This window comes from Melozone crissalis, unplaced genomic scaffold (genome assembly GCF_028551555.1).
Source record: "Melozone crissalis strain CALT ecotype California unplaced genomic scaffold, PUWL_Pcris_2 ptg000042l_1, whole genome shotgun sequence".
NCBI lineage: Eukaryota > Metazoa > Chordata > Aves > Passeriformes > Passerellidae > Melozone > Melozone crissalis.
This window is the reverse complement of record NW_026535820.1, coordinates 30,209,125-30,221,904: the sequence shown is the minus strand read 5'-3', so window position 1 is coordinate 30,221,904 and position 12,780 is coordinate 30,209,125. Positions and strand designations below refer to the sequence as shown.

The 12,780-nt window shown below is 37.8% G+C and overlaps 1 protein-coding gene across 2 annotated transcripts in view; it reads left to right on the top strand.

Annotated features, from left to right (window-relative positions):
- MBP (myelin basic protein) overlaps window positions 1-12,780 on the top strand; it is a 111,624-nt gene that overhangs the window by 15,970 nt on the left and 82,874 nt on the right. For both annotated transcript variants that reach the window (XM_054284653.1, XM_054284652.1), the window contains exon 2: window positions 9,551-9,624. In XM_054284653.1, coding sequence (XP_054140628.1) covers window positions 9,574-9,624 — 51 coding nt within the window. In that variant the 5' untranslated portion in view covers window positions 9,551-9,573. The remainder of the gene's footprint in view (window positions 1-9,550; window positions 9,625-12,780) is intronic.

Here is a 12,780-nt window from a genome sequence, read left to right as displayed (position 1 = left end):
AGTGTTATTTTGCATGACTGATAGCAGAACTTGAAAGCCATGGAGCACTTGTAAAATAAGAAAGGAGGTGTGTGTTGTGAGTACAAACCCTGGCATTATGAGTAGCTGAGAACGGGTTTTCAGAATTACAACTCTGGATTTAATTTTCTAATGTCTGCCAAAGCTTCTCAGGCGGGCTGTAAGTATTTTTTTAGTGTATTGTCCTTAACTTATCTCTGCCTTTGCTCTATATCTGTAATATGGGAGAAAGGTTTACCTTCTGGTCATGTGTTTTGTCTACTTATGTTGCAAGACCTTTAGGGAAGGAACTTCCTCTCTATCTCTGTGTACTGTCTGGAAAACCCCTCTTGACTGAAGGCTGTGGACCCTATCACAGATGATGGCATTTGCAACATTTTCTTTTTTAAGAAATATTTAGTTAACAATAAAATAGTTTGCAAGTGCAACTTGTTCAAGAACAAGATATTCTTGTGATGGGTGCTGCAAATATTATATACAAGCTTACTTTTAATCATACAGTGGATTTGAGATATATTTTGGTAATCATGATTGAAAGTGAATACACAGCTCGTCTCCTTATTGAAACATTTATTTTCTCACTCCGTTCTTTTGATATGTTGCCAGATTTTGTTATCTTTTTCTTTTGTACACTGATAAATAGTGAACTGCGCTTGAAAACCATGCTGAAAAAATGAGTGTTTGGCCTGTCACATGCTTTTGTCTTCCTTTTAATATGGAATAAACAATCTAGTTTTCTTTTTAATGAAAGAAGGGGAGATAATGCTTTTGTGTACATTTAGAACATTCTCGTGTTCAAATGGAAATGTTCCCTTGGGTCTATCATTGTTCTCTTCAGTAGTTATTCAGTAATGTCTGTTTCTATATTGGCTTTAAATGTACCTCTGATAAGATTGGGAAAACAGCATTAGCACATGACATTTATGAGTTACATAAAATGAGACAATATTCAAGTATGAGCCACGAGTTCTTGAAAGCATATTTAAAGAAGCACACAAGTACAATAATTATGTCAGGGTGATGTTCCTCATGCAGATTTCAGCTGCTGTTACTCATTAATTATTTAAAATTCCAAGTGCAACAACTCACAGCTTAGTGACTGTAGCCTGCTGAGCCTATGACCTAAACAATTAAAGCCAAAACATCTGGATTAAAATTCCATTTGAAAAGATGATAAATTGATTATTTATTTCTCATCTATGCAATTATCCTTTCCAAAAAAAAATTAATTTTGCTTTCTCTTCTGAGAAGGGAAAGTAAATCAGTGTGTCATCCCCAGAGAAAATCCCAAACTGGGGTCAGAGTATCTGTCTTTCCAGATAATGATTTATGAGCCCAGAAAAATTGCTTCTCTACAGCTTTCTGGGTTACTTTGTTCTTAGATTTCAGAGAAGAGGAGCATATAAATCTTCATTTAAGCTTCATGAGTTGTCAGTTGCAGCTTGCATAGCAAACCATTTCTGACTGGAGAAATGTCCTGTTTGTGTTAATGGACTCTGGATAATGGTGACCTTTTAGGAGGCTGCCACATGAATTTTGAATGTTCTTGCATGTCTTCAGCATGCTTACAAATGAAAATACTGAGGACTGAGTCTTCATCAAATTACTTTAATAAACACTTTAGGATCATGATTTCATGTATGAGCGCTCATACAATACAGCCAGGCAAAATAAGGCAGAAAGAAGTGAGAAACACAAAGCACAAGAAGAGAGAAATACAAGCACAGAGTTAAGGATGCATTTTTTCCATGTCAGAGAAGAAACATTGGGTTTTGTGCCTCTTTGGCAGTGTTTTCATGGGGAGGAAGGGAGGGACATGACTGTAGAGAAGTAGATTGGGCCAAAGGGAGTAAACTCGGAGTATGGTGAAAGTCAGACCCTTTTGCAATATCAGTATTCATGCCAAATGTTACAGAGGAGAATCTGCAGGAAATCCATCCTGTTGGTTGGTATGTTTGCAGTATAGATAACATATATGAAGTCAGAAGAGAGAGAGAAAAAGATCAGGGAGAGAGAGTGAGACTTTTTTTTTCCTTTTAATTGAGAAGGATCTAGTGATTCAGTGTTATCTCACAGCACAGTTAATGCTGTCTGAAGGGGGTGAATCATCTCCTTGTCCCATCTGTCAGGCTGTTGGATATGAGAAGAGCAGGCATACAGTGCCTTTAATTCATGTGTGTTTAGAACTGCAGGTGTGCATGTTGTTGTCAGTCTCTACAAAGTGTTAATGAAGTACTGATCATCAAAGTGCCTGTGTTCTCTGGGAAGCTTAGGGAACCTACCTGAGTTTGAAAGGGAGAATAAACCACTCAACATTTGGAGAGGGCTGGTTTTTCTAATCAGAGAACGGGAAAAAAAGTGAGTTATCAAATATATCTTGGTTTTATTCTCTTGACATTTTGAAATTTTTATCAGAATAGAGGTGTTAGGTCTTGTCTGTTTTCAGAGTACCTTAATCTCAGAAACTGAAAGTCTTCAAGAAACAAACAATTATTATTTTCTGTATCATTTCTCAGTTGCTTTTATTTTTGTCCTCTGGTACTGTTAAGATTGTTACTTTGCCCTGAAATTCTCCATGATTTGAATATGAATTTTGTTCTTTTTTTCATTCTCCAGGTTAATGCTGCATGTGAATTATATATTCTTGTGTGGTGTTTCCTATTATTCAAAATCTAGGACAAATGTCTTACTTTTAGTTGTTGACTCACTGAGGCTGAAGGTTGAGGTTCACAGCTGTGAAGGTGTATTTGTAAAGGAAACATAGTACTTTAGAAGCCATGATGGTGGAAGCATTGGTCTTAGGAGCCTACTGTGTGTCTTACAAATGCATAGAATGAGGCTATGATATGTCTCAATTCTTAAACTTACTAAATTTCTCTGTCCCAATATTTTTCTTTCTTTTTTTTTTTTTTTCCCACGAGATAATGTATTTTACTGTAGTATCAAATTGTTTTGTCTCTGGAGCACATATGTGCTGAAAAAAAATAATCAGTGAATATGTGTCTGATCCTTTCCAGAAAGCTGGGAAAAATTGGTCCTAGCTCCATCCAAGGTGTTGTATGCCACGCAGACATAAACCTGTATGAAAAAGAAAATAACAACACCCAGCCTATTTTGTTGTGGTGCTGTGCATAAAAGACAGCATGTAACAAGCGAACCTTTTCATATTAGTGCCTGAGATAAAAACAGACAAATCAGTCTTAGTTTCATAGGAGGGCACCATTTTCCTTTTGATGCATATATTCAAGGGAGGTGTACGTGTGGCCCCCTCTGTTCCCTAGACTGGGAGTAGCTGAGAGGCACAAGTATCTCAGCAAAGTCACAGAGCACTTATAAGGAAATCCACGTTTAGTCAAGACCCATTTGTAGGTGCGGTGTTGGAAGTGCAGCCAGCGGAAGGGACGGAGCTCAAGCGTGCTGGGTGCTCAGACGTGCTGCTGTACCTTGCCCCAGGCCTTTGGGGTCCTACCTGGCTCCCTCCTCAGGTGCGCCAGAGCTGATAAGGAAATTTCCTTATGACCCTGCAGGTGGATTGGCACAGAGTTCACAGGGCTTTGCTAATCTCAGTGTTTTGAAAACAAACAGTAAACATGTGGCTAATGCCGAGTGATTGTGGTCATCGATGATTTCTGTTTGCGTAAAGGAGTGTAGGTGCTGCATGACCTTAGGGGAGCATTTTCCCATTTGGGAAGTAGAAGAGCCCTGTTGAGAAATTTTCTTTTCCTTAATGGACAGGGTGGATGGTGCTCTAGCAAGGAGAGTGGAGTGGGTTGAAGGAAGAAAGGAGAGAAAAGCGAGAAGAACCTGTGCTACAGAAAATAAATGTCACTTAGCAATTTCATTGTGATCTCACTGTATTCTAGAATCACGTTTGGAATATGCTCAGTGTGCTGAGGTGAGATTCCTGGAAATCACATGCTTCTGTAAAAGATAATGTACAGTATCCTTCTTGTTGGCAATAGAAGAAAATGGTAATCAAAACAGTCAGGAAACATCTTAAACCTTGGGTCCTCCTTACCCTATGGCAATTTTAGGAAATAGTTTGCAACAATGTTTTTGCACAGAATATATTCTCTCTCACTGTTGTAGCCTTTCTCATGTGCCATAGTGTTGCAGAAAATTTTAGAGAAAAATAATTTTGGTGTCCTTTGCAATGATACATCAAGTGTGTATCAATTACTGAGAAACTGTGCTAGCACTGGGAGTACTTCCTCTGGTAAAAGTGTTTCAGAACTTGGCCAGTCTCTCAGAGGAGTGGTTTTCCAGGCCTAGTGTGCTTGCTAAGGTACGTGCAGTTATCTGTAAACATCGAAATTGCTGTAATATCTAGATAGGTCAAGACTGTGATATGCAAAACACTGTACAATCATGATTAAATACATTCTGTAAGTACTAAACTCCTGTTGACTTCTCTGATTTATAAGCTATGGTCACCACTGAAGTCTTGGTTTTGATAATTCATGATGGAAATATATCTGGAATAATATGTTTTTCTTTCAGAGAAATATAATCGTGGAAGTCAAAAGTGAAATAAAGTTTGATTTAGGAAGTATTGCACTCTTTCACAATAATGAAAAATTATACGTGTGTTGAATAACAATGAAGCTTGTAAGGGATTTAAGGCACTACATTTTGTGAACTGATTTAACAGTTGAATTAAGAGGGTGGGACTCCTGTGGGGCAGTTTGTCCATGGGGCAGGTTACTTCAGTTATGTGGTTGCTCACATCTGTCTGTGAAGAGTCTGACTGTGGCTGCTGATGGATTTAGCTGCAGGTCACTCATTCGTGCCTGCTGGAGGTTTTCTTTCTTGGTGAGCTGGAATATTTGGTTACCACAATGAGGGAATTCTGAAGAAACAGATGAGGCATGCCGAGTGCCTCGGTCTTGTTTTGAAAGAAGATGAAGTGAAAGGCTTCAGTGGAAAGATGTGTATCACACTGAGAGCCTAAAAAAACCACTCAAAAACTTCCATCTAGCTGGCAGCCACTGCTGTGCAGTGTGTCAGCTTGCTTCCCAGGAAGCTGTGTAACCAGGACCTGACACTACCACAAACAAACAAAATACCAAACAAACACAAAAACCAACCAAACAAAAAACCAAAAAACAAAACAAAAACCCCCAAAACCAACCAACCAACCAAAAAAACCCAAAAAAACCAAACCAAAACCCAACAACAAAAAAATACCACCAAACCTTGGGTAAGTTTGTAATTAAGAGTTTACATTAGGAGTCTACCAGAATTAGAGAGAACTTGCACATTTCTTAAAAGAAATTACCTTTTTTTTTTCTCTGATAAGATCTGTATATAGTAGTAAAATGTATAAGAATAGTTGTGAATTTAGCAGGAAGTTTTAAGTAAATTCCTCAAATATTTTTTTATTCTGTGGTTACCCTTCCCATGTGTGAGTAAGGCTAGGAGCACTTGTAGCTCTGCACTATTACCCAACATCAGTCTGTGATGAATACATATTCCTAGACAAGGTAGTAATTATGTTTTGATACCTGTAAATATGTAAGTCCTTGCATACCTTTATTATTACATGTAGTTCTGTTGAGTCATAATTAACGTGTGGGAAGAGGTAAGATAATATTTTAAAATCCATTTTCAGCATCGTGTGATACACATTCAGTAGCTTATGCTTTTTAATTTGAAGTAACCAATAGTGTTCAATAAAAGTGCTCCATGTGAATTGGCTTACAGACTGTTTTGACCCCTCAATTACAATATCACTTATTTAAAGTCTGATGACTACATGGGTGAACTTTTTTCAGGCTCCTGTGAGTAAGAAAATGCTATTTTGCAGTTAAAACTGCATAACCTGCAGAAAGTAATGCCATTGCATTTCTTGTTACATTCAGAAGGTTTGGAGAAGTGTTTTTCTGCCTTTCAAAGACAATTCTAAATCTTCTTTATAGGACAGGGGGTGTGTATGGGAAGATCACTAGAATAACTTGTTTAGCTGCAAATATCGACAGGCAGACTAGAATGGGCTAAAAATGCTACAATGATATATGTTTCTAAACCCCTATTTCTAATTAACTGCTCAGGTGAAGATAAATTACATGATGCCAACCGAAGTGTATTATTACAGGTATGTGTTGTATAGAACAGAGTTTTTCCATCTCTTTTTTTGAGTTTTGGAAAAACAAGTTTTTCTCCTTGGGTAAGGCACTGGCATTTCTGTAGTTGTTGCTAGTTGGAATATGGGTTCCTGCTGTGAAAGGAGTGGGAAAGCTGCTTGGTCTAGGCTTCCATCAGGTTATCTGTTAGTCTAAACTCTGTGAGAAGGTGAATTGATGGGAGGAGACGCTTAATTTCATTTCCCCAGGCAAAATCCCTCAGCTGTTTCTGGAATTACTCAAAGCATCTGGCATAGGTGGAGCTACTGCTGTATCAGTCATGGATTGGGAAGTGCCAGGTCATGGCAGCAGAGCTGATTCAGCTCAGTAGGTGGTTGTGGCATAGTGCTGAGGCAGCGGGGTGGCTCTGCTGGTGGCACCTGCAGAGGTGGCTCACAACTTCCTGCCCCAATTCCATCACTTCACCCTAAAGAGTTTTTAGGTAGCAGAAGTGTTTTCAGCTTTTAGTCCTGTTAAATGAGTTTAGTCATGTGGCCTTTAGTTTTCTGAGCCTCTCAGATGATTTTAGTGTAAAACCAGGAACTCTTGATGGGGAGTTTTATAGGGGAGCTGGTGATGTAACTCCATCCACTGCAGGCAAGTGGGGTGTCCCCTCTCATTTGTGACTCAAGCTCATGCGCAAAATTTTTCATCTCATAGGATTTACAAAACTTGCAGGGTTTCACTAGGAAGCTTTTTGGCAGGTGCTGTTGTGGTCAGAAGGTCGATCCCATGTGCAGGTCTGTTTTGGCAGCTTATTGTTAGGTGTGATTCATGTGAGATTCAAAGAAGGTATTGCATTTCCTCAGTACTTCTGTTTCTTCATTGCTTGGAGCACTGTGACTGTTCTTGTGGCTATTCATCAGTGCTGAATCATTCATGGATCCCTCTGCAAAGAGTGCTGTTCAGTTGATGGACATGGTTAAGAAGTGTAAGAAGCTGTGTCTTCACTTCGTACAGAGCTGCTTAGTCCAGCAACCTGTACATTACAAAGGTGACTAAAAAGAAAATATGAATCTTTTTCTAGCTGAGATGTTTAGAATAGTTGGCTGCAAGTTCCTACAAAGATTGTAAAAGCGAGTAATCCCATTGAAGTCAGTGACTCAACTCATTGCATAAAGATTGGCGCAGGTAGAAACTGTGCAGTGTGGTTTCCCTCTGGACAGTAAGAACCAGAGTCAGTGTTTAAGTCTTAGTGCTTCATCCTGAAGTGGAAACAACCTGTGTGCTCAGTTTTTAGTCAAGTAAGGTGGATTTCTGCTTGAGGCTGAAGTGAAAAATCAAGTCTTTGTTGCTATAAATGCTTGCGTGTATGTATGGTTTTACTTCCTAATCAGATATCTACAGAACAGTTGGCACTATACAATTTCTTTCATAATTCATGTCAGATTCTTGGAATCCTTTCTTTGCCGAAGGATTACTCAGATTTCACTGTTTAATAGGTAGCATGAAGAAATCTGTAACATTTAGGATACCCTTGCTAGTGGCTGCTTGCTTTTGTCCCTTTAGCTGAAAAATAGTTTTATTGCTATGTGAGGAATTAATAGCAGTTACCTGTAGCTAACTTCTCTCCAAGCATCTGCATTTATTCGTGCATGAAAAAAAAATAAAGTAAAATCTAGTTGTGAGTGTTTTATGGATACAGGGTGGTTGTTCCTGGAGTGTTACTCCAGAGACATGAGGGAGCCTAACAGGAAGCAGGAGGACAGGATCACACATCTGGTCTGCAAGTGTAATGTTGGCTTCATCATCTGTGTACTCAGACATATGTGTGTTATGGACCGAATTTGATAGTTATTTTTTTGATAAATGAATGGAAGAATAACATTTAAAACATTTGCCTTTATATTCTGCTGTAGACATGTCTTACAGTTTTGTATTCTGCTCTGCTTTCCTTATGTTGGGAATTCACCAAATCCTCATCACCTACTGGATGAGGAATGAGCTGCTGCTCATAATTTGTAGAGCAAAAGCCAGTTTGAGGAAATTCAGGTTTGAAACCCAGCGTATATGAATTTATTTGTATTTTTCCTTCAAAAATTTTAGAATGTCAAAAATGGGTGAATTGATCGTGCTGATCTCACAGTTGGAAAGTACAGGACTGCAGTAATCCGTGGCTTTTTGGTTTTTGGTTTTTTGTGGGTTTTTTAATCTTGTATACAATAGATAGGGCTGGTTTAAAAACATCTGTTTTCAATTTAATAATTAATTCTATCTTGAGTGCACTTACTGAGTTTGGATGTTTTCAATTTTGAATTTGTGAGACCTTGGAAATGGATTTTTGTGAGGATTTATTTAATTGAATACAGTGATAACATGGAACTTAGAGAAAACTGAATTCAGTGAATTGTCAGATAAGCACTGTAGGCCCTCAAAATTTGAAATTTATCACTGGGGGTTGGGTGGGGTGGTAAAGTGTGTGTGTGAATAAATCTATCAGTCTCTCTAAAAGTTGAAGTAGGGATACAAAATTAGATTGATTACTTATGACTGCCCATCACAGATGTGTATTTTGTCAAGAGCAAAGTTTCAGTTTTTGGAATCCTTTTGTACACAAATCCGTGCGTGTAGCTGGAGTTATAACAATATATGAGTTGGTATAGCCTATTGCTTTATTTCATGCATGTAATTTTAATTCATGCATGTAATTTCAGTTTCATGACTCTAAATGCAGTGATGCACTGCATTCAAATCATCTCAAGGCAGCAGCTGCAAGGTCCTATAGAGACACCTGCTTCTATGACAAGAAGTATGTGGCACAACCATGAGTGTGCTCTAAAAGCTGAAATTTGCATGTTGTGGTTTAACCTACATAAGCTCTGCTAAGATGAGATATGGCAGGATGAGCCAGAAAATAAGAAGAAAGAGTTGGCATTTCTTATGTGCTCATCATGAAAGTGGGAGCTGTAAACAACTCACATGTTCTAACCTCCACAGCAAATTGTTAGCAGTTAGTGTGGTGCTTTTTTCACTAATTGCTGTTTATATAGTGGTAAATTTGAATTCAAAAGAACTTACTTGAACTTTTATGGAAGTTTATAGCAACAAATTATTTGATACATACTGCACTGTTTGTTATTAAAAACATAATATCGAAACACAGGGCCTCTACCTAATTTCAAATCTAGTTTTGGTTTATGTGCAAATTTCAAAAAGAACAATTTGGTTTTTTCCTTCTCTTTTATGTTTTTGGTTTTTTTTAAATAGAAGTAGGAAAGCTTTCTGATATTGCTTACATGTGCAAAATAGACCAGATAAGCATGGAGGTTTCTTTCCTTAGTATCTTACCTTGGATTGTAAAAATTCTCATTGAATATGAAAAATTTCTTTGTTATGTGTCAGGTTAAAAATTTGCATTTCTTTACAAATGTATTGGTTTCAAAAATGTTGTTTTGTTTTTGTCTTTTCAGAATTTAAAGTTTGGTCATCCATCATGGGGAACCATGTAGGAAAACGAGAGCATAGCACTGAGAAGTCAGCCAAGGTGAGTGTAGAAAATGGAAGAGAGAGAGCCACTTGGGAAATATGTATTCTGTAAAATACGGGAGATTTTTAGGACAGTAGTTGTTTACCAGATCACTGTTATCATTACTATTTTGTAGTTTACACTGTAAAGTGACCATGTTTTTGAAAGAGTGTCCTATGAGATGTGGCCAAAAGAAGATTTTGTTGTGCTGGATTTAGTGAGAGATGTGATGTTTTATCCATAGTTGATAATAATCTTCTCAGTCATGGTGGTAATGAATGAAGGGGGCTTAGAATCATAATATTGTAGAGTTTCTTTTTTAAGAGTCAGTGAGCAGAGTTATATTCTGTGTGTTGACAGTTTTTCATTTGGGCAATAAAATTGGCTTTATCCATAAGAAAGACACTGTGAAAAAATAGGTAAAATAAGAGGATTTTTAAGGACAAGAGTGTCAATCCAAGGAGATACAGCTTTAAAAATCTCCTCCCTAGGAGGAGAAAAAAAAGGGGAACTGTCAAAATGTTCATTAAAAGTTAGTATTTGATTCCTAAGCATCTGCTGACACTGTTGTGTATTCTGCACATAATGTGGTATTCTGTTTGCCTTGTGATAATATCTTGTTTATTTGTTTTTCTGTGTTGTACCGGAAGAGATTTCACACATCTTAAAACAGAACATCTCTCTATATATATATATTTAAAGTAAAAAAAACCCCACTGCTTGTTGCTAGCTGTTGCTATCTTCTCTCCACACATCCTCATCCAAAAATAACAGTTTGCAATCTAAGCCCACACTGCATAAAGCTATTGCCCTTTGCATTGGACATAAGCTGTAAACAGATAGTTCTGGCTTTTATCTGGAGCAATATGGGTATTTTGCTTTGCTGTGGCAGATTATCAGCTATCCCCAAAAGGTATACAAACTAGAACTCATACAGTTATTAGCTCCTTGCCATCTCCTTTAGGAAAATGCATAGTCACACTGGAAGGGATGGGGAGAAAGCAGCAGGAACAGAGGACAGCTGGCTACATACAGTTTTGTTTTGTGTCAGTGCAGTATTTTGCAAAATATATGTTGTGGCCCAAAGTTTTAGTTTGAGTACAAATAGTATGAATCCCAAGTTGCTGTCTTGTGGTGCCTGGTCTTGCAGACTTGCCCTTTAGAAAACTCTGTTGTGCAGAAATGTCTAATGCACCAAACAGAAACATTTAGCCAAATATTTTGATCCTTTCTGAGTAAGCATGTGAGATCCTGCAGGTATGATACATGAAGTTTACAGAGCTTGATGGGCTGCAGTGCACCAAATATCCCCTGCTTTGGTCTTTGAGGATAAAATTTGGTTTTAAAAAAACACATTGTAGCTTCTGTCCTGCTGTGGGATCATGTGTTTGAGGCATCTGGATGGCAGGTGGGTGAGTTGTGGGCCATATCTGACTTCAAAAAGCTAAAAATTCAAATTCCAACAGCCTGTGCCAGAGGTACAAATTCTGTGGTGGTGAGTGAGAGTCAGGTAACTGTGAGTCTGCACTTGGTATATAGGACAGAACTACAAGGAAATGGATGGCTGCAATTCTTTAAAATTCCTTCTTTGTCCTAATCAGTTCATGGAGAATACTTGATTCTGCAATCAAAATAAAATTAGTTTACCGAAATTGTTTTGTGAGGCCAGAATTTATTACTGTAGTAATATCTTCTGTCCTTCACTCATCCTCCTAGAGGGTCCAAAAACCAAAACACCAAACCCTGAAACTTTGAAACTGTCAGTGCTTGATCAAAATCTTGCTTTATGCACAGAGATGTGCATAGTCTCCCTTTATCTAAAACAGTAATCATGCCACAAGAAATTACAAGGCTATAGATTTAAAATCAGGAAATACATGGTTAAGGTGCTACTATGGATTCCCTGTAGTTAGTCATTCTTGATTCAGTTCTTTCAGGCAGCATTCAGTTTCTTAGAGGCATTAGCCAAACCAGTTTGTTTTGGGATTTTTTCCTCTTTTTTTTTCAAAGTTGAAGTAGGTGCTTTTGTTGTTGTTCAGTATTGCTGTAGATTAGAACTGTTTCCCACTAATCTTCTAGACCTGCTGACAGCTTACAGACACTTCAGTGGAAATGCTGAACTGCCTCTCCTCTCTCATAGTAATAGAACTGCAAGAAAGAGGCAAACATCTCACCAAATTTCATTACTTTGACTCTTCGGGCTGTTAAACTATAAGTCCTGTCCCAAAACTGTAGGTCTAAAGGAAAACCATTATTTTAGGCAGCTTCTTTGAACTTTTGTGTGGTATTTTCAGGGTCCCCTGTGGCAGGAAGGAAATTATGAATCTGACTCCATGTTCTTAGAAGGCTAATTCATTATTTTATGTCGTGTGTTATGTTATGTAAAAGAATGCTATACTAAAACAATACTAAAGAATAGAGAAAGGATACTTACAGAAGGCTTAACAAGATACTAATCAAAAATTCGTGACCTCTTCCAGAGTCCTGACAGAGCCAGATGGTGATTGGTCATTATGTAAAAACAATTCACATGTTGGATAAACAATCTCCAAACCACACTCCAAAGCAGGAAAACAGGGAGAAGCAAATGAGATAACATTCCCCTCCCTTCTCTCCGAGGCTCCCCAGCCTCCCAGGAGAAGAAATCCTGGCGAAGGGATTTTTCAGAAAATGTGACAGTGACACCTTTGAGATCAGATTTGCAGCCATTGTACTGCTCCTGGACGGGTAGACCATTTCTTCACAAAGCTATTTTTATGTGTAGTGACGTTAAAGAGACTGTTGCCAATTGCAGCAATCCCAGTTCTTGGCTGTCCAGTAAATGTCCTTTAGTTCTGCAATTACTATGAGGTTGGTTTGGTGGTTTTTAGAGTTGGCATCTAGTAAATTTAGTAAATTTGTGCATTTGAATTACAAAATTACAAATGGACTTCTGGAAAGCAATTACTTCATGAACTGTCTAAGGTGACACTAATATGCTTTCAAATTAGGAAATTTACAGAAGACATTAAGATGGCTTCTCATGCTTCAAAATATTGTTCTCCTCTTGATATATAGATGTGGCAAGCTACAGTGGTTATTTAATAAATAATGAGGTACTGTGAAATTAAGTGAATACTTTGAAAAATATTTGATATAAATAATATGGAGCAGTATTTACAAAACCTTTCTCTT